At 44.0% G+C, this 26,430-nt stretch overlaps 1 protein-coding gene across 2 annotated transcripts in view; it reads right to left on the reverse strand.

The window, feature by feature from the left end:
• Positions 1-26,430, reverse strand: part of DRC4 (dynein regulatory complex subunit 4) — an 80,777-nt gene that overhangs the window by 7,746 nt on the left and 46,601 nt on the right. Inside the window, exons 1-9 of one of the 2 annotated variants that reach the window (XM_073604436.1) lie at positions 23,977-24,131; positions 21,071-21,172; positions 19,117-19,314; positions 10,690-10,896; positions 10,487-10,541; positions 8,481-8,686; positions 6,588-6,755; positions 4,705-4,791; positions 1,122-1,331 (exon numbers count right to left, since the gene is read on the reverse strand). In XM_073604436.1, the coding sequence (XP_073460537.1) occupies positions 1,122-1,331; positions 4,705-4,791; positions 6,588-6,755; positions 8,481-8,686; positions 10,487-10,541; positions 10,690-10,896; positions 19,117-19,314; positions 21,071-21,172; positions 23,977-23,979 (1,236 nt within the window). In that variant the 5' untranslated portion in view covers positions 23,980-24,131. Of the gene's footprint in view, positions 1-1,121; positions 1,332-4,704; positions 4,792-6,587; positions 6,756-8,480; positions 8,687-10,486; positions 10,542-10,689; positions 10,897-19,116; positions 19,315-21,070; positions 21,173-23,976; positions 24,132-26,430 lie in introns of those variants that run through there. The other variant, XM_073604437.1, reaches the window with a different exon arrangement.

Here is a 26,430-nt window from a genome sequence, read left to right on the forward strand (position 1 = left end):
TAATATAATAAATAAATATAAATAATTAAAAACAATAATAATATAATAAATTACCCCACGATTCACTATCGCTCAATTCTGCAAGTGTTCTAATTTACTATCGCTGTTTTCTAGCTGGTCTAAAGCCACTTTCGACGTAAAGGGACACTTTTTGGTTGCTATGGACAATCTCAAGTTTCCAGGCAGAAAGAACAGGATATATAATATAAAACTGCATGTAGGGCATTGCACAAACCACTAGGGACAAAAGGGATGTGAAATGATTTCATACAGTACTGTAATCTGTAAGATTACAGTACTGTATGTGTTATGATTTTTACATTTTTTTGAATTTGCCGCCAGGCTCCGCCCCCGTGCGTCGCGACGCTTGCAAGGAACGGAGCCCGGTTCTGAGTGAAACCTGTCCTGTTAAACAGCTGTATGGTTTTGGCCACCGTACTGCAGCTCAGTTTTAGGGTCTTGGCAATCTTCTTATAGCTTAGGCCATCTTTATGTAGAGCAACAATTCTTTTTTTCAGATCCTCAGAGAGTTCTTTGCCATGAGGTGCCATGTTGAACTTCCAGTGACCAGTATGAGAGAGTGAGAGCGATAACACCAAATTTAACACACCTGCTCCCCATTCACACCTGAGACCTTGTAACACTAACGAGTCACATGACACAGGGGAGGGAAAATGGCTAATTGGGCCCAATTTGGACATTTTCACTTACTGTGTACTCACTTTTGTTGCCAGCTGTTTAGACATTAATGGCTGGGTGTTGAGTTATTTTGAAAGGACAGCAAATTTACCCTGTTATTCAAGCTGCAAACCAAACTCACTACTTTACATTGTAGCAAAGTGTCATTTCTTCAGTGTTTTCACATGAAAAGGTAGAATAAAATATTTACAAAAAATGTGAGGGGTTTACTCACTCTTGTGAGATACTGTATTTCAGTTATCTTGGCCTGGCCTGTTAGTGAGTCCTGAGGACATGAGTTGAGAACCCCTGTACTAAGCTGTATTAACCTGCTTCAAGCTGATTTTGCATTCCTACTGATCTGTATAGGGAGGGAAACCGCGCCGACACAAACAAAAAACAATATTCATTGGCTCCATGTCAGCTATCAATAGAAAGCTTGCCTCTAGTTTGCGGGTGACAGTGCTGAGGGCGGTGGGGTCCAGGTTGGAAGCTGCGAGCACTTCATTGAGCTGTGCCTCTTGTTTCTCTAGGGTGTCGCCGAGCGCCTGTAACTTCCGCTCCAGCAGCAAATTCTTGAAGCCGCTCTTTTGCTGAACCTCCTGAATGGCGGCTGTGAACTTCCTGTAGAGGTCATCTCGTTCCACTTGTATCTGTATTAGGGGGACAACAAGAATGTCTTATACACAGACAGCAATAGTTAAAGGGCCAGTCCACCTGGGGCTGAAATTCCAGGCTTTGGTAAATGTTGGGGAGTGACTATTGGATAGCTAAGTATTATGGTGGTAAAATCTGTGGGTATACTAAAACTGGAGAGTGCAGAATCTGGTGCAGCTGTGTATGGTAGCCAATCAGCTTCCAGGTTTTATTGTCAAAGCTTAATTGAGGAAGCTGAAGTTAGAAGCTGATTGGCTAACATGTACAACTGCACCAGATTATGCACTCTCCAGTTTTAGTAAATCAACCCCTGTGTGTTTGTATTTCCAGGTCTGCATGTCTGCTGAGAGAAGAGGAAAGCCGATCCCCAATAAGGTTAAAGAGGAACTGCAGTCTGCTCACAGAATTTGTAATAAAAACATCTTTGCCATTCTGAAGCTTCCCTCCAACCACTGTGCATATTATTTTATATATACTGTGATTCTGTACTTGCCAAATATGCTGCATAAATCTCCCTCCACTGAGTCTGGCTGCATCCATTTTAACTGTGGGCAGCTGAAGCTGCTGCCTGTTCACTTCCTGGATTTACACAGGCACACACAGAGGCACACCTGCAGCTCTGCAGCTTTCATTGGCCCTCTTATGATTCATCCCCCCTCTCTTCCTGGCAAACTCTCACCAGAGAGAGAGCGAGAGAGAGCTCTGTGTATGATGTCATAAGCCTAGGCTAATGACCAGACAAGAAACAGGAAGTGGGCTGTATAAAGTATTTACTGGCAGAAAAGAATGTTTTACTATCCAAAGCTAAAACAACTAGAGCAAAAGATTTAATACATGGAAAGATGAAAAAATGACTGAAGGTCCGCTTTAAGAAATAAAACAGGAGGAGTGAGACTCCAAAGAGCTGGGAACTATGATGTGGAGGCCTCACCCCAGGAGGTCCCAAGACAGAGAAATTGAAGAGCATTTCCCTCCCCCAGAACCCACTTTTAAACTGAAACATCAACAAGTGAACTGCCCCTTTATCTGACCACGCACACTGCAATCTAATTATAAAATCTCTATACATTCTCCTTCAAATGTAAAAAAACAAGCATGTAGCATGGAGATCTAACTTAGCATTACATAGTTTGTTATTGGAATGCAGGTTGTATGTTCTGATTGTAGTGTGTGTAGCCAGCTTTCATGAAATCTCCACAGTCTCAAATTTTGCTAATACTATTTTAATTATTTGTGTATAAAGGTTTGGAAGTGTAAACTATGTAATCACACATTATATGATAGTGCCACCTAGTTGGTTGCCAGCTACCACACTACACTAGCTATAGGGTTTCACTTAGAAAAAACAAGCTTATTAATTAAAGCATATATCTGGGCAAACAGAAAAACATATTCAGTACATCACTGCAATACATGCGCATTTCCCATGTTGTATATCTTTAACCCCTTCCTGCCCGGACCAATTTTCAGCTTTCAGCGCTGTCACACTTTGAATGACAATTGCGCGGTCATGCTACACTGTACACATATGACATTTTTATCATTATTTTTTTACACAAATAGAGCTTTCTTTCGGTTGTTTATAATCACCCCTGGGGTTTAATAATTTTTGGGAAAATAAATGAAAAAAGACCGAAAATTTAGAAAAAAAAAAAAAAATAATTTTACTTCGTTAAAAAATTTGGCAAACAAATAATCTTTCTTCATAAATTTAAGCCAAATGTATTCTGCTCCATTGCTTTGGTATAAATACCCCAAATCAGTGTGTATATTTTTTAGTCTGTAGGAAAGTTATAAAGTCCACAAACTATGGAATATACACTTTATTGACATGAACTTTAATGGCATCCCAGTCTTGGTCCGTAGGGTTCAATATAAAGTTTGCCCACCATTTGAAACTATACCAGCTTCAACTCTTCTGGGAAGGCTGTCCACAAGGTTTAGGAGTGTGTCTATGGGAATGTTTGACCATTCATTCAGAAGCGCATTTGTGAGGTCAGGCACGGAAGTTGGACCATAAGGCCTGGCTCGCAGTCTCCACTCTAATTCATCCCAAAGGTGTTCTATCAGGCTTAGATCAGGACTCTGTGCAGGCCAGTCAAGTTCCTCCACGCCAAACCCACTGATCCATGTCTTTATGGACCTTGCTTTGTGCACTGGTGCGCAGTCATGTTGGAACAGGAAGGGGGCATCCCCAAACTGTAAACACAAAGTTGGGAGCACAAAATTGTCCAAAATGTCTTGGTATGCCGACACCTTAAGAGTTCCCTTCACTGGAACTAAGGGGCCAAGCCCAACCCCTGAAAAACAACCCCACACCATAATCCACCCTCCAACAAATGATTTGGACCAGTGCACAAAGCAAAGTCCATAAACACATGGATGAGCGAGTTTGGGGTAGAGGAACATGGCTGGCCTGCCTCAACCCGATAGAACACCTTTGGGATGAATTAGAGTGGAGACTACGAGGTAGGCCTTCTCGTCCAACATCAGTGCCTGACCTCACAAATGCGCTTCTGGAAGAATTGTCAAACATTCTCATAGACACACTCCTAAACCTTGTGGACAGCCTTCCCAGAAGAGTTGAAGCTGTTATAGCTGCAAAGGGTGGGCCAACTCAATATTGAACCCTACAGACTAATGCCCCGTACACACGGTTGGACTTTGTTCGGACATTCCGACAACAAAATCCTAGGATTTTTTCCGACGGATGTTGGCTCAAACTTGTCTTGCATACACACGGTCACACAAAGTTGTCGGAAAATCCGATCGTTCTGAACGTGGTGACGTAAAATACGTACGTCGGGACTCTAAACGGGGCAGTGGCCAATAGCTTTCATCTCTTTATTTATTCTGAGCATGCGTGGCACTTTGTCCGTCGGATTTGTGTACACACAATCGGAATTTCCGACAACGGATTTTGTTGTCGGAAAATTTTATAGCCTGCTCTCAAACTTTGTGTGTCGGAAAATCCGATGGAAAATGTCCGATGGAGCCCACACACGGTCGGAATTTCCGACAACACGCTCCGATCGGACATTTTCCATCGGAAAATCCGACCGTGTGTACGGGGCATAAGACTGGGATGCCATTAAAGTTCATGTCAATAAAGTGTTTGAAGAGTTGAAGCTGTTATAGCTGCAAAGGGTGGGCCAGCTCAATTTAAACCCTACGGACTAAGACTGGGATGCCATTAAACTTTATGTGCGTACAAAGGCAGGCATCCCAATACTTTTGGCAATATAGTGTATATCTGAAAATTGACCAATCTTGATGTACTGTGGAGCTACACTTAGTATGGCCACCTAGTGCCTAAACTCTAGAATACATTATCCTGAACCACAGATCTGCACTTCAATCAATCGTCACCTTCTGGGATCTTTGTTCTAACACCTCGTGTTCCCATTTCAGATCATCGAGCTCCTTCTCTGTGCATTTCAGACGTGCTTTTGTACTCTGCAGGGATAAAAGAAACAATTTTTATCATCATTTATTTATAAGCTGTCGCCTCCGCGGTGCCGAGCTTTGTGACGTGATGAGCAGCGACAGCAAGGTGTTTAGGGAGTGAGAGGAGTTGGATGTCTCAGTCTGGTGGCCGTCAGGCAGATTCATGAGTTAATGTACCGTATTTCCAACATAAATAATGGCATGACACAGCAACTTGCCTAAGCAGTGATAAATGGGGGAATTAAATCCTCTACAGAAGGTGAGGGGTTTTATTCTGTACACTCACAATGTGAAATTATTTTCTTGTATAAATACAGATACAAGATCATTTTGTCATGTTTTTGAAACAGTAACCCCTTACTGTTTCAAAACCCGGGCCTATTCTGGCATTTCTCTCCTACATGTAAAAATCATCATTTTTTTTCTAGAAAATTACTCAGAACCCCAAAACATTATATATGTTTTTTTTAAGCAAAAACCCTAGGGAATAAAATGACGGTCCTTCCAATTTATGTCACACGGTATTTGCACAGGAGTTTTTCAAACGTGATTTTCTTGGAAATTTTATTTTTTCATGAATTAAAAAAAAAAGAAAAAATACTAAACTAAGCCCAATTTTTTTGTATAATGTGAAAGGTGATGTTATGCCAAGTAAATTGATACCTAACATGTCACGCTTTAAAATTGCGCACACTCGTGGAATGGCGCCAAACTTTGGTAACTAAAAATCTCCATAGGCTACACTTTAAAGCAGAGTTCCACCTGTTTTTTAGTTTATTAAAAGTCAGCAGCTACAAAAAGTGTAGCTTCTGACTTAATAAACAGACACTCACCTGTCCCACGGTCCAGCGATTCAGCCGCCTGAAGCCACGCTCCTCTTCCCCTCCTCTCCGTGGCGCCATCATAGCAACTGTGGGCACCGGGCCGTGACAGCTTGCGGCTTCATGTCCGGGAGCACACTGCGCATGCGCGAGCCGCGCTGTGCTCTGCTACTGGCCATGCAATCTTCTGGGACCAGTGACGTGTCCCAGACGATTGCAGGGAGGGAGGAGCTACCTAGGGGGAGAGGATAAGTCGCCTAGGTGGCCGAAAAACGGAAGCAGGAAGTGGGAAAGGAAGTCCCTCTCAAAAGAAGGTACCCAATACCCCACCAAAAAAAAAAATTACATGCCAAAGGTGTCAGCTGTAAGGTAAACGGCTGCTGCCGGCCGGTTCAGTCTCTGGCTCGCTGATCGAAGGGGCGAGCAGGTAGAATCACCGGAGGGCAGCGTGAGGGGGGTGGGGGGACCCTCCCCTCCTGCCACCTGTAGAAACAAATCAAGTGGCTAAATAGCCGCTATGATTGTTTTTACATTGCCTGCTATAAAAATGATACCCTCACAGCCATATATATTTAACCACTTAAAGTCCAGGATGCCATATGACGTCCTATGGGCTGGAAGTGGTTAACATTCTAGCAGACTACATAAGACTAATATAAATGTACTTTTCACGAGTGGCAGCCCGTCCATAAGGGGCACACGGGCCTTCTAGCCATGCGTTCAGCCCCCCTACATGCAGGGCGCCAGATGCATGGATTCCAATGGGGTGTTTCTTTTTTTTTGAAGCACGCGATTAGGGCCAGAAGCTCTAATAGGCTTCAAAAAAGGGTGGGCTCGGAGCACAGAGCACTGCGCCCTGAGCCCACCCAGTTGTGGGACAATAGCGAATGAATAGTCGGTGGTGGCAATCGACCGACAGCATGAAGGGAGCCAAAAAAAAAGCCACCACTGCTTTTCACCATGAAATGTACAGCTTGTACTTACAGCCAGGGATGTCTTGTCCTTTTGATAGTTGGCCAGTTGTCTCTGGAGTTCAGCCACCTCCTCTCGGGCCTTCTGTAGTGGTTCAGCCAGTCTGCGATTCTGTAACTGGAGGTCAGCCGCTTCCTTCTCCAGACGGTCCTCCTTCTTCCGCATGTCCTCCATCTGTTCCTGTGAGTGGGAACACAATAGGCTTTATCTGATGGAGAACAGACAAAGACAAAATACCTCAAATCAATAGACTATTGCCCTCTCTGTCACCACGGGTAATTCTAATTTTCCTTTTCACCTGACAACTAAATAAAACTAAAACCAAGGACAAATGTTTATAAATACTAGCCTACCAGTCCTTAAAATGTGGTGGCTGCATTCGTTCTCTTTTTTTAGGCTTTTTCTTTCTATTTTTTACCTGTTGATTCTGCTAGTAACACACTTACCCATCAAAATCTGACTGCTCCTTCTACTTACAGTAGTTTTGTACTAGAAAAAAAAACATGGTGGCTGCTATTGCTGACTTGAAAATACTGAAAGCTGAGACCACTGACAATGATGTATTATTTCTGGTCAGCCTGTAGCTCTATATAAGCTGTCACTTTTTATGCTGTCACAAGAAATGTAAGCATCCCTTGTGGCAACAGGTCCTCTTCATGGAGAGATGTGGGGTCAATAAGACCACACATCTCTCCTCTACAATGGAAAACATTAGATAAAAAAAAAACATTGATCTAAAGCGTAAAAAAAAAAAAAAAAAGTTGTTTACATTGGGCAGGAACAGGAAGTGACACCATGACATCGCTCCGGTCCTCCTAGGTCATAGAGACGGAGTGGAGGCCATCTTTACTCTGTGGCCAGCCAGTGCTGGACCAGTTCTTGGGCTTCACGATCAGCCAGGTAAGCCCAGGAACTAGCAGAAAGCGGCCACTCGGATCACTTTTAGCAAAAAGACCGCTGCCTGAGGAAAATTCTAATGCCGGGGTTATGGCATCTAGCTGCAGCCATAACTCTGGTATTAAATATCAAAATCATGACGTATTTTCCCAGTTAGGCATTCGGCAAGTAGATATACTACCTTCATATTCAATACTTAAAGTGGAGCTCCACCCAAGCTCTGCTTGTTTGCTTCCTCAGCTGGGGGGGAAAAGACACCTGTCAAAACCCGGTGCCAGCTCCCATTTCCGGGTAAGATCGCCTCAATCATGCGGTGATCTACAACATTTCTGGCCTCTCCTCCTTCCTCCCGCTGCCTTCTGGGAAACACACACAGGTCTCAGAAGACAGAGGGACCATTCAGAAAGCGCAGAGTGACTCACGCATGCGCAGTAGGAAACAGACTGTGAAGCCACAAGGCTTCACTTCCTGTTTCCCTTAGGGTCGGTTCACACTAGGAAGACTTGTCAGGCGACCTAGCCGCCTGACAAGTAGCGTCCCGTTCTGTACAATGGAACCGTTCTAATCGGAGCGACGCAAGTCACTCCGACTTAGAAAAAGGTTCCTGTACTAATTTGGGGGCAACTTGAGGCGACTTGCATAGACTTCTATATAGAAGTCGTTTTGCAAGTCGCCGCCCCTGTCGTGTCCAGGTCGCCTGAGGCAAGTCGCGTTGCCTCAGTGTGAACCGGGGCTTAGTGAAGATGCAGTCGCCTGCACTCGGAGCCGATAGATAGATAGATTGGCTAGGGGTGCCGACATTCCGGGGTCCCTGGACAGGTAAGTGTCCTTATAATAAAAGTTGGCAACTACAGTATTTGTATCTGCTGACTTTTAGTTTATTTAATTTTTTTTACAGGCTGGAACTCCTTTTTAATTAATAACACCCATGTATTCTATGTTTATTTTAGATGTAGTGGGCTGCTTTGATATATACTGGAATCCGTACTTCTTCTTCACTCTTTGTACCTTAAGCGAGTTGATCAGAGCCAAATTATTCAGTGTGATGTCATTATAATAATTTTTGATGTCACTGAAGGCCTTTTCATGGTTTTTCATCAGTGTATTAATCTGTCCGTTTTTTCTCTCCTCCACTTCATGAATCTCAGTCTTTCTGCGCAGATCCAGCTCATCTCGCAGAACGCGCATCTTTTTCTCATACTTGTTTTCAATTTCTGTAAATGGAGTTTCAGAGATCGTGGCATTAACCTTTTCGCTGCCAGAGCCATTTTTGCACACGTTTTAAAAAATAATTTTAGCCCTAAAAATGATGTAAAACCCACAAACATGATATATTTTCTGAAAACAGACACCCTAGAGAATAAAATAGTGGTAGTTCCAATTTTTTATGTCACACGATGTTACCGCAAAGGTCTAGTAAACGCAAAATATCACTAGAAAACACACTGTGATTTTTAGGGCAAACAAAACGCAATAAATTACCCAAATTTTTGGTAAAGTATAAAAGACGAAGTTGCACCAAGTAAATAGATACCTTACATGCCAAGCCTTAAATTTGTGTGCGTCTGTGAAATGGAGACAAATTTCAGTACCCTATATTTTCTATAGGCGACGCTTCAAAAGCCCCCTATAGGTATCAGTTTAGTGTTACGGAGGAGGTCTTGTGTTAGAATTATTGCTTGCACTCCAGCGTGCATGGTAATATGTAATGTGTATTGCAATCAATGTTTTCACGCGTAGGCACCCCCTGACGCATATGTTAATGTCTGTACATGCGTATATGTGGAGGTGGAGGTGCCCTAAAATTATTTGGTGGGGATTTTACGTGCTTGGGTGTAGAGCTGCACGATTAATCGTTAAGAATCAAAACCGTGATTCTTTTCCCTTCCCGATCTTAAAACAGCATTTCCCGATTCTATCCAACAAGTGCAGAGAGTTCTCTGACAGCTGGAGAAAAAAAAAATCCAGGCAGCCTGCCAAGTTTTATCACAACATTGCAGATAACTATAAACAAAGTAACATTTTGTTCTTAGATCAAAGGAATCAACTTCTGTCTGTAGATGAGGGAAGTTTAATCACTTAAAGACAGTTCACACCAGATGCAGTTCCGTTCAGTTCCGTGCACTTTTTTTCTGCATTAAAAATGCATGCACAGTGTTTCCTATGTATTCCAATGGCTCTAGTTCACACCATGCAGTCAGTTTCTGGTGCAGAAAACTGACTGCATGGTGTGAACTAGAGCCATTGGAATACATGGAAAACACTGTGCATGCATTTTGTGCAGAAAAAAAGCACACAGAACTGAATGGAACTGCGTCTGGTGTGAATTAGCACTAAACTTTTTGTGACACTTGCTGCTTACAAGTTAAAATCAATATTTATTGCTAGAAAACTACTCAGAAACCCCAAACATTATATATTTTTTAGCAGAGACCCTAGAGAATAAAATGGTGGTTGTTGCAATATTTTATGTCACACTTTATTTGCGCACCGGTCTTTCAAACGCAATTTAAAAAAAAAAAATACGCTTTAATGAATTAAAAAGAAAAACTAACAGTAACAGTAAAGTTAGCTCATTTTTTTTGTATAATGTCAAAGAGGTTACGCCATGAGAATCGTGATCTTTATTCTAAGCAAAAAAATAGTGATTCTCATTTTACCAAAATTGTGCAGCTCTACTTAGGTGTAACTTAATTTCTTTGGAAAAAAAAAAGAAAACAAGTGGAGCCTGGTAAGCATGGCCATGGGCCCCCGTTGGGGGAAGCCGGTACCGGGGATGTGTGGAGGCCATCAGGCGGCTGCGCAGCCACCTGAATGCTCTAACCTGACAGGCAGGAGTCTGCCTGTCAGTTCCACACACAATCCCGGTGGTTGCAGCAACTGGACTGTGTGTGATTCCCCCCGCTGTCAGGTCCATATGGCGTACGCACCTGGCAGCGAAAGGGTTAGCCAAGTACATGAAACCCAGCCTGCCTTATCTTGTATGAGCCTCCTGCAGCCATCAAAATACTGACCTTTTACTTGTCTCTCGAAGTCACTCCTTTGCTGTGTTCTTTCTTCATCTTGTTTCTGTCAAATGCAATGAGACACCATTATAAATGTGAAAACATAAGCTCAGGAAAACTAGGAGTCTGTGAAGGGGGATTATCTGCGAGGATAAAGGTGAACAAATGTTTGCAGCTGAGAATTTAGTTTAGCTCCACCCCTTTTCTCTTACCATTTTGAGATTCTTCAACACCATCTCATTGGCCAGCTCCTGCTCTTTGAGCTCCACCCGCAGACTACGCATATCTTTGCTCAGCAGGCTCTCCTGAGTGTGGTGATCTTGGTGTGCCAGCTTCATAGCAACGCTGCCCTCCGCTTTCAGCTCTGAGAGGTTGCTCTGATGCTCATACAGAAGATGCTTCACTTTCTGTTTATATACCTGAAGAGGACAAGCAAAAATAAGTTTGATGTGTACTTAAAGCAGTAGTAAACCACTGGAAAAAAAACCCCCAAAACAATAGCATATTATAAAATACTTACCTTCTTCCGGGTTCGCGGGCTCCAGCGCTGTGAGTGGCCGGAGCCGCGATGATGTCACTCCTGCACATGCACACAGGAGTCCTCCGTTCCGGCATGATATGCCGAACCTTCAGAGCGCATGGGCCGCTGACATCAGCGGCTGCATGCAGGGTTAATGTCTCCTAAACTGTGCACCGTATAGGAGATATTCATTTTACCTACAGGTAAGCCTTATTATAGGCCTACCTGTAGGTAAAAATGACCAAGCGGGGTATACAACCGCTTTAAAGTGGAGTTCCAGGCTAAGATAAAACTAGGTCTAAACCAATTGTAGCTGTTGACTTTTACATTTTTTTTATTAGAGGCTGGAACTCCACTTTAAAGAGTAACTCCACTTTTGTTGATAAGAAACCCCTCCCCTTTAAGTCATCTATGTACATTGCAGGGATTGTAACAAACTGTTGCAAATTTCTTTCTTTTGTTATTCTAAAGAAATAGTTTTTTGTAGCGACTTTATAATTATCAATCAGCTGCTGCACTTGCAGGGTTCGATGAGGTAAGTGGCAGGGTCTACATCTTTTCAGACGTGATTTCCCTTTGAGAGTATCTCCCCAAAAATGAAATGTTTGTTGCACGGGATGCCAAAAATCTGACTTGTATCTTAGTGCAAACTTCTGGGAAAATCAGTGAGCCAATCACACAAGCAGGAAATGACATTTCTTGGGGGTGCCCTGTATACCATCTGTGTACAGAGCGCCTACAGGTGGCCATATTGCAATTTACAGAAAATTACATTGGCTGCAGATTTAAAAGGAAAGGTAAGTTTTAATAATATTCAATTACAATATGACTTGTGTAGCAATTGTATAGGATATATATATATATATATATATATATATATATATATATATATATATATATATATATATATATATATATATATACACACACACATACACACACACATATATGTATAGATGGATAGATCTTTTTTTTTTTTTTTTTTATTTGCTACATTAGCATCTGTTTTATTTTTTTATGTAATTTCCAGGTATGCTAAGAAATGTGTAAGTGTAACCCTTACAAGTATTTATTACCCCTCACAGATATCACCGTTCTACCCCCTGACAATGCCTCCATCTGCTTTTCTCTTCAGTAGGACAGAGCCATCTTTATTCAGGCACCATCCAAGGTCATCATCTACTGAAGAGTCCGACTCAGAGATCACTCAGTTATGTAAACCCCGGACCCTGTGTTACACCTTTGGCTCACGGTTGCGGTGTGAACCCTTTGAACTCAATGGGCGAGTTTGATTGGTTGTGCCGCCTATTAAAGTCTGCAGTCGAAGAAAAAATTCTGCAGCATGTGTACAGTCCTGTCTGGCTGTATTGGTACGGTACCGGGGGGGGGGGGGGGGGGGGGGGGGGGGCAGTAATATCATGGCTCAGCTGTCTGTTTTTACTGCTCCCTGAACCTAGTGTAGGAACTCTAAAGTCGGCTATAGATAGTTAGAATCTCAGCCAGTTCAGCAGGAACCAGCCAAGATTCGGACCATGTATGGGCAGGCTGAATGTACCCAAGTTGATCAATCAAGCAACTTGGGTACAACCAGCCTGCCAGATTCTACATGCAATTACTGCCAGTGGCTGTTATAGCAGCTAGCAAAAATCACTTTGTTCTCCTGTGGGACTGTGTTCTCACTGTCGGTGTTGGTAAGGGAATCAAGCAATTTTCTTTCCTGCATTCATGGCTCCGTCTATGGCCAGTCTTTGCCCCCCCACAAATAAGGCAAGCTCTCCCAAAATGGATATCTGAGCTTTGAAGGGCCAACTTTAATCACTACCTTCTACTTGCACCTCTTAGGGACTACATTGTCAACATATCCAAAGTACCAGATCTGCTGACCAACTGCAGCCATTACTGAGCCAAATGAAGGTGCTGATAGACACTCTATTATCATTATTATACAGGATTTATATAGCGCCAACAGTTTCCACATCGCTTTACAACGTGAGGGCAGACAGTACAGTTACAACCCAATTCAATACAGGAGGAATCAGAAGGCCCTGTTCATTAGAGCTTACAATCTAGAAGGCAGGGTCAAGTGAAACAAAAAAGGTGATAACTGTGGGGGATGAACTGATGGAGAAAATGAAAATACAGTTGTTAGTTGTGGGTAGGATAGGCTTCTCTGAAGAGCAGGGTTTTCAGGGACCATCTAAAAATGAATAGAGTAGGAGATAATCGGACAGATTGGGGTAAGGAGTTCCATAGGATTGGAGAGGCTCTGGAAAAGTCCTGGAGGCGAGCATGGGAGGAGATGACGAGGGAACTAGAGAGCAGGAGGAACGAAGAAAACAATTAGGATGGTATTTTGAGACTAGGCTAGGCTATAATACAGATTATAGCCTAGCTTATACAGATTAACAAAATAAACTGGGGAATGTAGAAGTGAGGCACTGACACCACAGTGTTGGTTTTGGTTGGTGTTGCCCTTTAAGAATTTTGTGCAGCTCTACGTTTCGTTCCCAATACCTAGTGGTGAAATGCGATTATGATAAATGATATACCGGCTCCATATGGCCACCTCTGGATTTTACTCCAGGGAAGTTCTTCTGTTTGAGTTCCTTCTGTTTCCAGGAAACTGCTGACTTAAAGGAGAAGGAAATAGGTCTTGTCTGCGTCTCAGAATCTGGAATAGCAAAGTAAGCATTGGAAAATCTGGATAGAAAACTTCCTTTGCTGCAGGCAGAGGCTTCTGGGGTGTCAAAGGATGCGGCAAGGAGCGATACTGAACACACACTGTATGATATCTACAAAGATTGTGTCCTCTGTATGGGATCACACAGCAACAAGATCACTTTCCTTTCCTATGGATTTCACTAATTTTACATCTTAACGTGACACTTTGTCATAAGAATAAAACAATCTGAAACAACTAGAACTGCAAACACTCCATCCAAGATAAGTCTTCCATTGAACTCCACTGGGAAAGAGTTGGTCTCCTGGTTCCCCCACGGTGCTCACTGGTTCCTCCCACCACCCTCCAGATCATTGGTGGATGCAGTAGTGTTGTAGGAGGTCAATGGGAGAAACCAGTTAGCGCGGGGGCAGCACAAAAGATAAGATATTCAGTCTCTTTTGCTAACAATTAAAGTAAATTCCAACAGGATCACCATAAGATAATCTATAATGAAACTTGCTCTTTTCCACTCTTTGCCTCCCCATCCCTCTCAGTTCTTCTGCGTTTTGTGAGTAAAGCAGAACTACACTGTATCTGAGCACCACAAATCAAAAGCTCCATTTAATTCATTTTTAACCACTTCAATACCAAGCACTTTCACCCCCTTCCTGCCCAGTCCAATTTTCAGCTTTTAGAGCTGTTGCACATTGAATGACAATTGCACGGTCATGCAACACTGTACCCAAAAAATTTTTTATAAATTTCTTCACACAAATAGAACTTTCTTTGGGTGGTATTTGATCATCACTGGGGTTTTTATTTTTTGCGCTACAAATAAAAGACCAAAAATTAAAAAAAAAAAAGTTTTTCTTCGTTTCTGTTACAAAACTTTGTGAATAAGTAAGTTTTCTCCTTCACTGATGAGGCTGCACTGACAGGCACTGATGAGACAGTACTGATTGGCACTGATGATGAAGCATATGTAGCACTGATAAGCGGCACTAATCGGCACACATAGGAGGCACTGATAGATGGCACTGATCAGGAGGCACTAACAGGCATCACTGATGGGCACAGCGTGCCATCCTAATGGGCACTGATTGGCATCCCTGGTGGGCTCACCTGGTGGCCTTCAGTGGGCATCCCTGGTGGTTTCCAGGGGGCATCCTCGATGGGTCTGCACTGATAATCAATGCGCTGATCATCAGCGCAAACCCCCTATCAGGAGAGCAGCTAATCGGCTCTCCTCTACTCGCGCCTTGTCAGTGTAAGTTGCGGAAAAGCCGATAAATAAGCTCTTCCTGGTTACCACGTGATCAGCTGTTGGCGCACGCTAGTGGGTGCACGCTAGCGGCTTATCCTGCTGGACGTCATATAATGTCCAGTCAGGATAATACAACCACTTTCCGACCATCATTCTGCTATATGGGAAGTGGTTAATATTCAAAGTAAACTCCTCCATCCATCCATGTCTCCATGCATTATTTGCTGAGAAATCACTTTGAAAAACACCCCTAGCATTTCTAGCCACTGCCATCTTGAGTAAGGGCAGATGTTTCATGTAGCATTTACTTCCTGGAATCCATGTGCCCTTAGCTCAGGCATGTAGGCAGCAGGGTGTGCTTAGCTGAGAAAACCCCTCCTCCTTTCTTCCCCTCCTGAAGACTCCTGGAATGTATGACATCATTTGCCTAAGCATAAAAACCAGGAAGTAACTAAACAAATGTATAAAAAAAAATGTAAAACAAGTAAATATGATATACCCGTATTTAATCGGCATATAACACACACCTTAATTTTAAGAGGGAAGTTTCAGGAAAAAAAACTTACATTTTAAATAAAGAATTTTGAAGCAAAATAAGGGTCAGTGCCCATCAATGCAGCCTTATCAGTGCCCATCTGCAGCCTCGCCATTGCCCATCATTGCAGCCTGATCAGTGACCATCTGCAACCTTGCCATTCATTGCAGTCTGATCAGTGCCCATCTGCAGCCTTGCCCATCATTGCAGCTTGATCAATGCCCATCTGCAGTCTTGCCCATCATTGCAGCCTGATCAGTGCCCATCTGCAATCTTGCCCCTCTTTGCAGCATGATTAGTGCCCAACTGCAGTCTTGCCCCTCTTTGCAGCCTGATCATTGCCCACCTGCAGTGTTGCCCCTCTTTGCAGCATGAACAGTGCTCATCTGCAGGAGGTGGGACTGGGCATGACTGCGAGCAGAGCCGAGTACACAGGAGATTCGGCTCTATCTATTTCGGCAGCGCTCGTTCCCTCCATCCCCTCCAAGGCAGCTGTTCGGTGTATAACACGCACACACGATTTTCCCCTGATTTATACGCCGATAGATACGGTACTTTACTAATGGTAGCAGCATGAGGATTAAAAATAGTCAATGTTGATTGAGAGAGGAAAGTTCCACTTTAAGGAATACAATAGTCTGCACATATCATTGCCTCGTTGAAAGTAAAGCTCTTCTTTTGTGTCTTCCATTTTACCAACATTGTAATTATAGAGCTGCATGAATGCTTTCACATATTTTTGAAACACTGTTTTGGATACATAGAAGTGTCTACCAACTGTATGTGAAAAAATGTGCAATAAAGTTCTATTCCTTTAAAAAAAAAAAAAACTGCTGCAGGTATAGAGAGCAGACACCTTGAGTTATACGCACCTGAAGTCCTCCAAACCCACCATCACTGTCCTGGCACTTAACAGGCAAAACTTCAGCATTTCCTAACAGTGCCAAAGCCCCCCCCCCCCCCAGCCTTCCTGCCTCCTGCATAGTCTTTTGGCTGGTGTGGCTCCCCATCTTAGTAATGGGCCATACTCACAAGTGTCAGAACTTTGGCTGTAAAAATCATTCATGATTCGGTTGTCATGCGAGGGTTTGGTAGCTATGTGCCTATATTTTATACCTGCAACAGGTTTATTTTTTTATTTTCATGATAGATTCTTTTTTTATTGAGAGAGAGAGAGGAATTCCAAATTCAACAAAAACTATTCCATTGCTTCCAATAGTTGATGTGTTAAGTTCTCTACTATAAACGTTTACATTTTGTGTTTTTGAATTGCTGCACAACTCAAAATCACCAAATATCTATAACGTATACATCACCATGTTATTCATACATTATAAAGTCCACGAGCAATTCAAAAGTCCCAATAATATATACACCGCCGTGCATACAGTGCAAATGACAATCTTCGGTCTCGTGGAACATTCAGTGACCACCACTAGGTGAAAAACCTGCTCACCTCAAATTCAGACCTCACAACAGAGTCTAATAAGCATCCACAATTATCATCCTCTCTGTACCTGGAACAGCAAGTCTCCTCCTCTGTATCCTCCTACGATCAGGGACTTTGAGGTTAGCATATCCTCATGATGGGAAACATAAGAGACCCATAGTGCTCTCTATTTCCACATTTATTATTAAAAAAAGGGGTAAAAAACTTACAAACTTCTTTAAAACTGCATGCAATGGTACACTATTTCCTGGATGATGACGTCACAAGCTTGACTCCTCCCACCTACACGTGTTGCGCCCTGTGTTTGGGCTGCCTTGGTAGGCCTACTAAAAATTCCCTTCTTGTAAGAGGATATGGAAAAGGAGGCAGCGAGGATGAGAATTGTGGGTGCTTGATAGACTCTGTTGTGGGGTCTGAAGTTGAGGTGAGCAGGTTTTTCATCTAGTGGTGGTGGTCACTGAATGTGTCACAAGTCCTGAAGATTGTCATTTGCACTGTATGCATTGCGGTGTATATATTATTGGGACTTTTGAATTGCACATGGACTTCATGTATGAATAACATGGCAATGTATACGTTATAGACATTTGATGATTTTGAGTTGCGCTGCACTTAATTTTTGGGATGTTTAATTTGCATTTGGGTGTTGTGAAATCACCTACACAGTGACAAAGCTGAAACTGGAGGATTACACAGGAGGACATTGTGTCAACATTGGAGTGCAGATACAGGTTCGCTTACACTAGGAGGTCACATACTTGTTTAGTAATTTGGGTGGCGCGGATTATTATTAAAACCACTTAAGGACCAGCCTCGTTTTGGATTTTAGGTGTTTACATGTTTAAAACAGGTTTTTTTGCTAGAAAATTACTTAGAACCCCCAAACATTATTTATGGTTTTTTTTCTAACACCCTAGAGAATAAAATGGCGGTCATTGCAATACTTTTTTTTGCACCGTATTTGCGCAGCGGTCTTATAAGCGCACTTTTTTTGGAAAAAAATCACTTTTTTGAATAAAAAAATAAGACAACAGTAAAGTTAGCACAATTTTTTTTTATATTGTGAAATATAATGTTACGCCAAGTAAATTGATACCCAACATGTCACGCTTCAAAATTGCGCCCGCTCGTGGAATAGCGTCAAACTTTTACCCTTAAAAATCTCCATAGGCGACGTTTAAAAAATTCTACAGGTTGCATGTTTTGCGTTACAGAGGAGGTCTAGGGCTAGAATTATTGCTCTCGCTCTACCGGTCGCGGCGATACCTCACATGTGTGGTTTGACCACTGTTTTCATATGCGGGCGCTACTCACGTATGCGTTCGCTTCTGCGCGCGAGCTCGTCGGGACAGGGCGCTTTAAAAAAATTTTTTTTTTTTTTTATTATTTATTTTACTTTATTTTATTTATTTTTTCACTGTTTTAAAAAAAAAAAAAAAATTGGATCACTTTTATTCCTATTACAAGGAATGTAAACATCCCTTGTAATAGAAAAAAACATGACAGGTCCTCTTAAATATGAGATCTGGGGTCAAAAAGTCCTCAGATCTCATATTTACACTAAAATGCAAAAAAAAAAAAAAAAAAAAAAAGTCGTTTAAAAAAATGACACAAAAAAAATTGTGCCTTTAAGAGAAGTGGGCGGAGCCGTCGTAATGACGTCGCTCCGGCCGTCACATGGTATAGGGGCGGGTGGGGGCCATCTTGGCCTCACTCGTCTCCGTACCTCAGCAGTGACAGGTCCCAATCTCCTCCGCCGCTACCGACAGCTCCGGTAAGCGGCGGAGGGTGCGGGAGAGCGGCGGGAGGGGGGGTGGTACCTCTCCCGCCGCCGATAACGGTGATCTCGCGGCTCTTTCTATCACCTGAAATACCTTGCTCTGGGCTTCAACAAAATGGCTACCTCTGGCAAGAAGAAACGGGAGCAACGCTGGAGGCAATTAACAGCACACACTCATTTTGGTAGCAGAATTATTAATGTGAAATGTATGTTCCTTGCTAAATTTTTATCAAGTTGTTATGGGTAACGTTCCACTTAAAGGTGACAGAGTGAGTGGGAGGCATGTAGGGCCTGTCCCTAACCCCCCCACCAACACCGTTGTATCATCATGACTAATATGTGAAGGACATGTATGACAATGTTATGTCTGGTAGCTCTGAGGAAGATGTCGGTGTGGTAAAGTGACACAGAAGAAGCGATGTCCTCACCTTGATCTCCACCTGATGCCTCTCCTCCGCCTCCTCCATCTCACGATCCTTGTTCCGCAGTTCTGATTTCTTGTCTTCTAGCTGGCGGCGGGTGATCTCCCAAAAGGTGTGTATCTTGTCTCTCTCTAGCTGGAAGTAGTTCCTCTCCTCACGTTCTCTGTCCAGTTCCTCCCGCAGGCGCACTATGTGCTCCTCCAGCTATAGAGAAATCACAAAATGTTATGTCCATAAAGTGGCTTCCTTCAACCTTCTTCCCCAGAAGAACCCTGAAACTGTTCTCAGACCTCACTAAAAACGACGACATCTACAGCGTACAGTACAATCACAGCAGGAAGGTTCACACTATTGCGGTTGGTTGTGGGAACCACTGGGATAAAAGTATCAAAAAGTATCATGCGATTTCCCTGCTGCATTTTAAAAATGATGCAGGAACCTTTTTCTGCACAGCAGCCCATTCAAATGAGAGGGATGCCAAACTCGTGCAAACAAGGTCTGCTGAGCCGCCATAGTGTGACCCTAATAATATAATAATGACAGAATACAGAATGTGGTGTACCTAGATAGAGAGGGGAAGGTATGGACAAAAAACTGAAAAATTGGGGAAAAAAAACAGGCTTTTTTCAAAGCGGTTTCTTTACGGAAAGTCACCAGCAGTCACCAGCTCTCTGCTCAGGAAGCCCCTTAGAACCAAGGGAATGGTGGTGTCTGATCACTCAATTCTCAGTCTTAGACCCGGCGGGGGAAAGATGCAGCATCCACCTAGGCAATTATGATTCAAAAAAAAAAAAAAGCCCAAACTTCTCTTTCAATGAAAGATTTCTGAGAATTTAAAGTCTTAGGCCCCTTTCACACTGGGGCGGTGCGGGCTCCGGCGGTAAAACTGCGCTATTTTTAGCGCCACTTTACCGTCATTTTAGCAGCGGTATTTGACCGCTAGCGGCCAAGAAAGTGTTAAAACCACCGCAAAGCGCTGCTGCAGCAGCGCTTTGCCGGCGGTATAGCCGCGATGCCCCATGCATTTCAATGGGCAGGAGCGGTGAAGGAGCGGTATACACACCGCTCCTTAGATGCTGCTAGCAGGACTTTTTTTTAGTGTTCTGCCAGTGCACCGTTCCAGTGTGAAAGCCCTCGGGCTTTCACACTGGAGTGTGAGGAGCAACTCTTTCAGGGCGCCTTGCAGGCGCTATTTTTAGCGCTATAGCGCCTGCAAAGCGCCCCAGTGTGAAAGGGGTCTTAAATTATTGCAAGTTCTCTTAGCAGAAGACAAACAAATCCTGGAATACAATTCAAGTAACACTGTACTTCTCAATGCAGTTTTCAAACAAGAGAAATATGCATTTCTGCCACTAGGGGGCACTGCAGCGGAAAGGATCCAGTTGAGTTTGCTTGTGGGCTCCATCTTGTATCTCCTACAGTTGGATGATTGTTGGGATACTTTTTTAATTAGTAAAACTACTTCACACTGAATTTTTTTTACAATTTTTGTGAAAATTCCATTTTTTTTCCAGAAAAAAAAAAAAAATAAAAAACGATTTTTTTTTTCCCCATGGCTTCAAAATTTCTGGAAATTTTACATATCTATACCTAGAGCTGTGAGGGTCAGAGAGAATGTGGACATGATGGAGGGGGGTATTCCGGGGGGGGGTTGGCTGTGGACAGAATAAATTGTTGGCTGGAGATATACTGCAGAAGACAATGCCAGACTGGGAAGATGTTACATGAGACTGGTAGAGATCAATGCCATTACCCTAATCATTGTTCCCACTACAGACTGCTGAGGGCCACACATCATATACCAAAGGGCCACAGGTTGGGCACCAGGGACCCAGAGCATTTGTCACCCCCTGCCCTATGTGGATGAATGACGGTTGCTGTTACTAGAAGACTTTCCCACTGGAGGCAAATACCATTTTGTCGCACTTAGCTGACCTCATTCCTAGTAAGAAGTACCTACCTGATCTTTGCTCATGTCCTCAGTGGACAGTCCATCCACCAATCCGGGGCTCTTCTTCCCCTTTGCCGACACCTTCTTCTTCCCTCCTTTCTTCTTTGGAGGCTGGAGAGGCAACACAGGACAGGTCACATACAACAGAAGACATTTACTTCACACTGGTAGGCGGAGCTGTCCTGTGTTTTTAATTAACTTTAAAAGAAGTTCCACGCAAAACTTCCGCTTATCCGTCACTTCCACCCCCCCACCCCACTGATGCCACATTTTTACAGGTACCATTCCCCACTTCACGGAGACAAGGGCCACAGCCCCATCTCTCAGAAGTTCGGCCCCCTCCTCCTTCCTCCGCCGCCAGACCAATTTGCGCAGCGCATGCACAGAAGGGAACCGGCTGTGAAGCCGAAAGGCTTCACTGCCGGGTCCCCTTACCAGGAATGATGGCGGCTGCACACGACAGCCGATCCGAAGATTGGCTGGGGTGCCAACATCGCCGGTTCCCTGGACAAGTAAGTGTCCATATATTAAAAGATAGCAGCTGCCGGACCTCCGCTTTAATGTCACAAGCATTCAGTAGACATAACTGGTGGAAGTGGAGGTCACATGTTTCCTGGGTATCTTGCTGCACACTGGAGCTCCGCCCCCCACAGCAATCAAGTGACCTCCACAGTTTTTTTTTTTTTTTAAATCAACTTTAACCCTTTCGCTGCCAGGGCTGTTTTTGCAAAAAATTTTTTGCAGATACCGTTAAAATAATCACAAACATGATGTATTTTCTGAAGGCAGACACCCTAGAGAATAAAATAGTGGTAGTTTTCATTTTTTATGTCACATGATATTACCGCAAAAATCTAGGAAATGCTAAATTTCTGTACAAAATACACTAAAGTGAATTTAAAGGGAAACAAATGCAATAAACTACCCACATTTTTGGTAAAATGTGAAAGATGAGGTTGCAGCGAGCAAATAGATACCCAACATGTCAAATCCTAAATTTGCGTGCGCCCGTGAAATGACAAACTTTGGTACACTATACACTATAGGCGACACTTCAAAAGCCCGCTATAGGTCATCAGTTTAGTGTTATGGAGGAGGTCAGGTGCTAGAATTATTGCTCTCACTCCAGCGTGCGTGGCGATATGCAACATGTGTATCGCAATCAACGTTTTCAAGCGTAGGCGACCCTGACGCGTGTGTTTGCGTTCGTATATGCGTATATGTGGGGGTAGGGAGGGCTCTAAAAAAAATTTGGGGGGGTTGTGCTTGGGTGTAACTGTATTTTTTTTTTTTTTTGCAAAAAAAAGTTATTTGTTGTTTAAAGCAGAGCTCCACCCAAAAGGGGAAGCTCCGCTTGTCTGCCACCTCCCCCTCCACATTTGCCACCTTTTGGGGAGGAGGGGGGAGCGGGTGACCTGGTTTTGACAGGTACCCACTCCCAGTTCTGCATGAAGTTCAACCCCCTCCTCCTACAGGTTGCTATGGATATCGGTGGTATAATTATGGCAGAACTACAAACGAGTGATGGTGATATTTATTGGGGAAACAAAAAGTACAATCGTTTTACTGCTCAGTGAGGTCATTCTGTACAGGGGCCACACTGATCATCTCTGTGTCCTCATCATGTGGCCCCAAAATGACTTCCCCTCATGTCCCGGTATCTCCTCTATGGTTGTGTCCCCTGATATTACAGCCCATGTCAGTATTTGGGGGCTCAGCGGCTGCATAGACAGACATTCGTTCTGATTGCACAGACGCCCCCCCAGCGGCCAGATTACTGAATACAGACCCAAAACCTGTGTGAATGACACCCTACAGATCACTGTACATTCTGCTGTATGATGGAGGTCAGTATAAATTCCCCCATTACATTGGAGGTCCTACTCATTGGTGTCACTGGTAAATGGACCCCATTCATTGGTGTCACTACACATTAGGGCCCCCCCCCCAGTCACTACACATTAGGCCCCCCCAGTCACTACACATTAGCCCCCCCCAGTCACTATACATTAGGGCCCCCCCCAGTCACTACACATTAGGCCCCCCCAGTCACTGCACATTAGGGCCCCCCCCAGTCACTACACATTAGGCCCCCCCCAGTCACTACATTAGGCCCCCCCATTCACTACACATTAGGGCCCCCCCCAGTCACTACACATTAGGGCCCCCCCAGTCACTACACATTAGGCCCCCCCCAGTCACTAAACATTAGGGCCCCCCCAGTCACTACACATTAGGCCCCCCCCAGTCACTAAACATTAGGGCCCCCCCCAGTCACTACACATTAGGGCCCCCCCAGTCACTACACATTAGGGCCCCCCCCAGTCACTACACATTAGGGCCCCCCCAGTCACTACACATTAGGGCCCCCCCAGTCACTACACATTAGGGCCCCCCCAGTCACTACACATTAGGCCCCCCCCCCCAGTCACTACACATTAGGGCCCCCCAGTCACTACACATTAGGCCCCCCCAGTCACTACACATTAGGGCCCCCCAGTCACTACACATTAGGCCCCCCCAGTCACTACACATTAGGGCCCCCCAGTCACTACACATTAGGGCCCCCCCCAGTCACTACACATTAGGGCCCCCCAGTCACTACACATTAGGGCCCCCCCCAGTCACTACACATTAGGCCCCCCCCAGTCACTACACATTAGGCCCCCCCAGTCACTACACATTAGGGCCCCCCCCAGTCACTACACATTAGGGCCCCCCAGTCACTACACATTAGGGCCCCCCCAGTCACTACACATTAGGGCCCCCCCCAGTCACTACACATTAGGGCCCCCCAGTCACTACACATTAGGGCCCCCCCAGTCACTACACATTAGGGCCCCCCCAGTCACTACACATTAGGGCCCCCCCAGTCACTACACATTAGGGGCCCCCTGTCACATTCATTCACTCACCATGTTGGCTGTTTATCTCTCCCTGATACAAGCAACACCCGTCTCCTGGCAACCGGGAGAGAGTCTCGTGAGACTATACTACGGGACTTTCAGGGGGGGCGGGGAGAGGAGACAGCGTGTTCTTGGCTCCCATAACAACCAGCCAGTGGGGCGGGGTCCAGTAAAAGGAGGGGCCCAGAGGAGAGAGGGGGAGAGGAGTCTGGCTGCAGACTGGAGCTCCACGTTTCATATCTAACATGTGGCCTCCACTCCTCTTTTTTATTTTTCAATTAACTTTAATGTCACAAGCTTTCAATCGACACAACTGGTGAGGGTGGAGGACGTAACGACATATTCAGCGGCCCATCGCAGTTTACTACGGAAGTGACGTTCCGTTGCCGCCATCTTGCTACACCCCACACTCGTCCACAGTAAGGGTACACTAAGAAGGGGGGAAGGGGACATTTTGTTATACCCACCGGAGTTTTGCATTTTACACGTATTTATAACAGTAAAGTCAGTTTATATAGTGAAATACAGTACTTAGAACTCCATCTGACTACTTAGATGTTGAATTTTAAAAGCAGCGGCAACCCTGCTCATCTCACAGGTTTGCTAATCTGACAGAAGTTCGCTGTTTTTAAAATTCAACATCTAAGTAGTCAGACGGAGTTCTAAGCACTGTATTTCACTATAGAAACTCACTTTACTGTTATAAATACGTGTAAAATGCAAAACTCCGGTGGGTATAACAACATGTCCGCTTTCCCCTTCTTAGTATATCCTTACTGTGGCCGAGTGTGGGGTGTAGCAAGATGGCGGAGACGGAACGTCGTTGCAACTTTTTATCTCGCATGGTATTTGCACAGCAATTTTTCGAACGTGTTTTTTTGGGAAAAAAAACAATTTTGTGCTTAAAAAAAAACAACAAAAAAAAAAAAAAAACAGTAAAGTTAGCCCACTTGTTTTGCATAATGTGAAAGATGAAGTTACGCAGATTAAATACATATCTAACATGTCATGATTCAAAATTGCACACGCTAGTGGAATGGCGCCAAACTTCGGTACTTTAACATAAACCCTCAGGTTCGTTTTTGAGTATTTAAATTGTGTTGTTAAGGGACCCCACCCTGATGGGTGGGACGGGTTTTTGATTCGCTATAAGCTGTAATCTTTGACTACTGACCCCGGTGTTTTTATCAATTATTTAGTCATACCCTCCAAAAAAATACCTGACACAGGGACGTTTACATTTCTTGTGACAGCAATAATAGTGATCAAAAATAATAATTTTAAAGTGACAGTGTAAAAAATAATTTTTAAATAAGAGAATCATTTCTTTTTTTTTTAACCACTTAGCTGCCATAACTGCGGTATCCCCTTCTTCAGCGGGTGGTCCGCTACAAGTTAAAAGTGGTCTCCTCAGCGAATTCGCTGCGAGATCACTTTTATCGGCGGCGGGAGAGGGGGCTTACCGGAGCCGCTGGCAGCGGCGGAGGTCACTTGCTGGGTATGGAGACGAGTGAGGAGTACAATTGCTGGGTGGAAAAATTGGAGATTCCGCCCCCCCTAAATTTCTATGTTGGAATCTTCCTCTTCAGCGGTCACACAGTTCACTTGTGGTGGTCCCGATCCTCACACCCCCTGTGTATATTCAGATCTATGTGTATTCCTAGGTACTGACACAGGACACACCTGAAAGGTGATCACAGGGTGGGGGAGGTCAGATTCATCATTACACCGATAAGAAGAGGGATGTGGAGTGTAGATTGGGGGAGTGGCTGTGTTGTTGGGCCTGAGATGTATATCCCTTATTATCCCTAAATTATTTCTTCATTCAGAAGAATCTCCAACCATTGCATTCACCTGGTGGTCAGCTCCACATCACATCACATTTGTCAGCAAACCTCAAATTCTACATCCGTGGGGGACGCACCCGGCGCTCGTTATCCGGGGGCTTCCTGAGTGCGGAAGAGAGAGCACCCCCTCCCCCCATGAGATCAGAAGAAGATGGCGGAGAGGTGTGTGGCATCACAAGAGGACAACGCTGAAATCACTGGGAGGGGAGTATGAGAGTTCCACAGGAGACGAAAGTCATAATAAGAGCTTACAGCTGGTTAAGGTACAAAAGAGGGATGAAGAATCTTACGAGGGAGGATACTGAAGAGCTTACAATCTATTGTGGTATAAGGGAGAATACAGAAGGCAGAGGAGCTTACAATCTATTGTGGTATAAGGGAGGATACAGAGGGCAGAAGAGCTTACAATCTATTGGGATGTAAGGGACAAGCAAAATGCAAGAGAGATAAAATCATTTACAATCTATCAGAAGATACAGAATAAAATTGATTTCTTCATCTCAAGAGCTTCTCCTCAATCTGTTATTGTCTTGATACAATTGGAATAGATGAAAAGGAGGCTACATGTTCATAGTGACAGTGGGGGAGGGGGCCCAAATCCATTAACCCGCATCGG

The sequence above is a fragment of the Aquarana catesbeiana genome, linkage group LG11 (genome assembly GCF_042186555.1).
Source record: "Aquarana catesbeiana isolate 2022-GZ linkage group LG11, ASM4218655v1, whole genome shotgun sequence".
In the NCBI taxonomy this organism is placed as follows: Eukaryota; Metazoa; Chordata; class Amphibia; order Anura; family Ranidae; genus Aquarana; species Aquarana catesbeiana.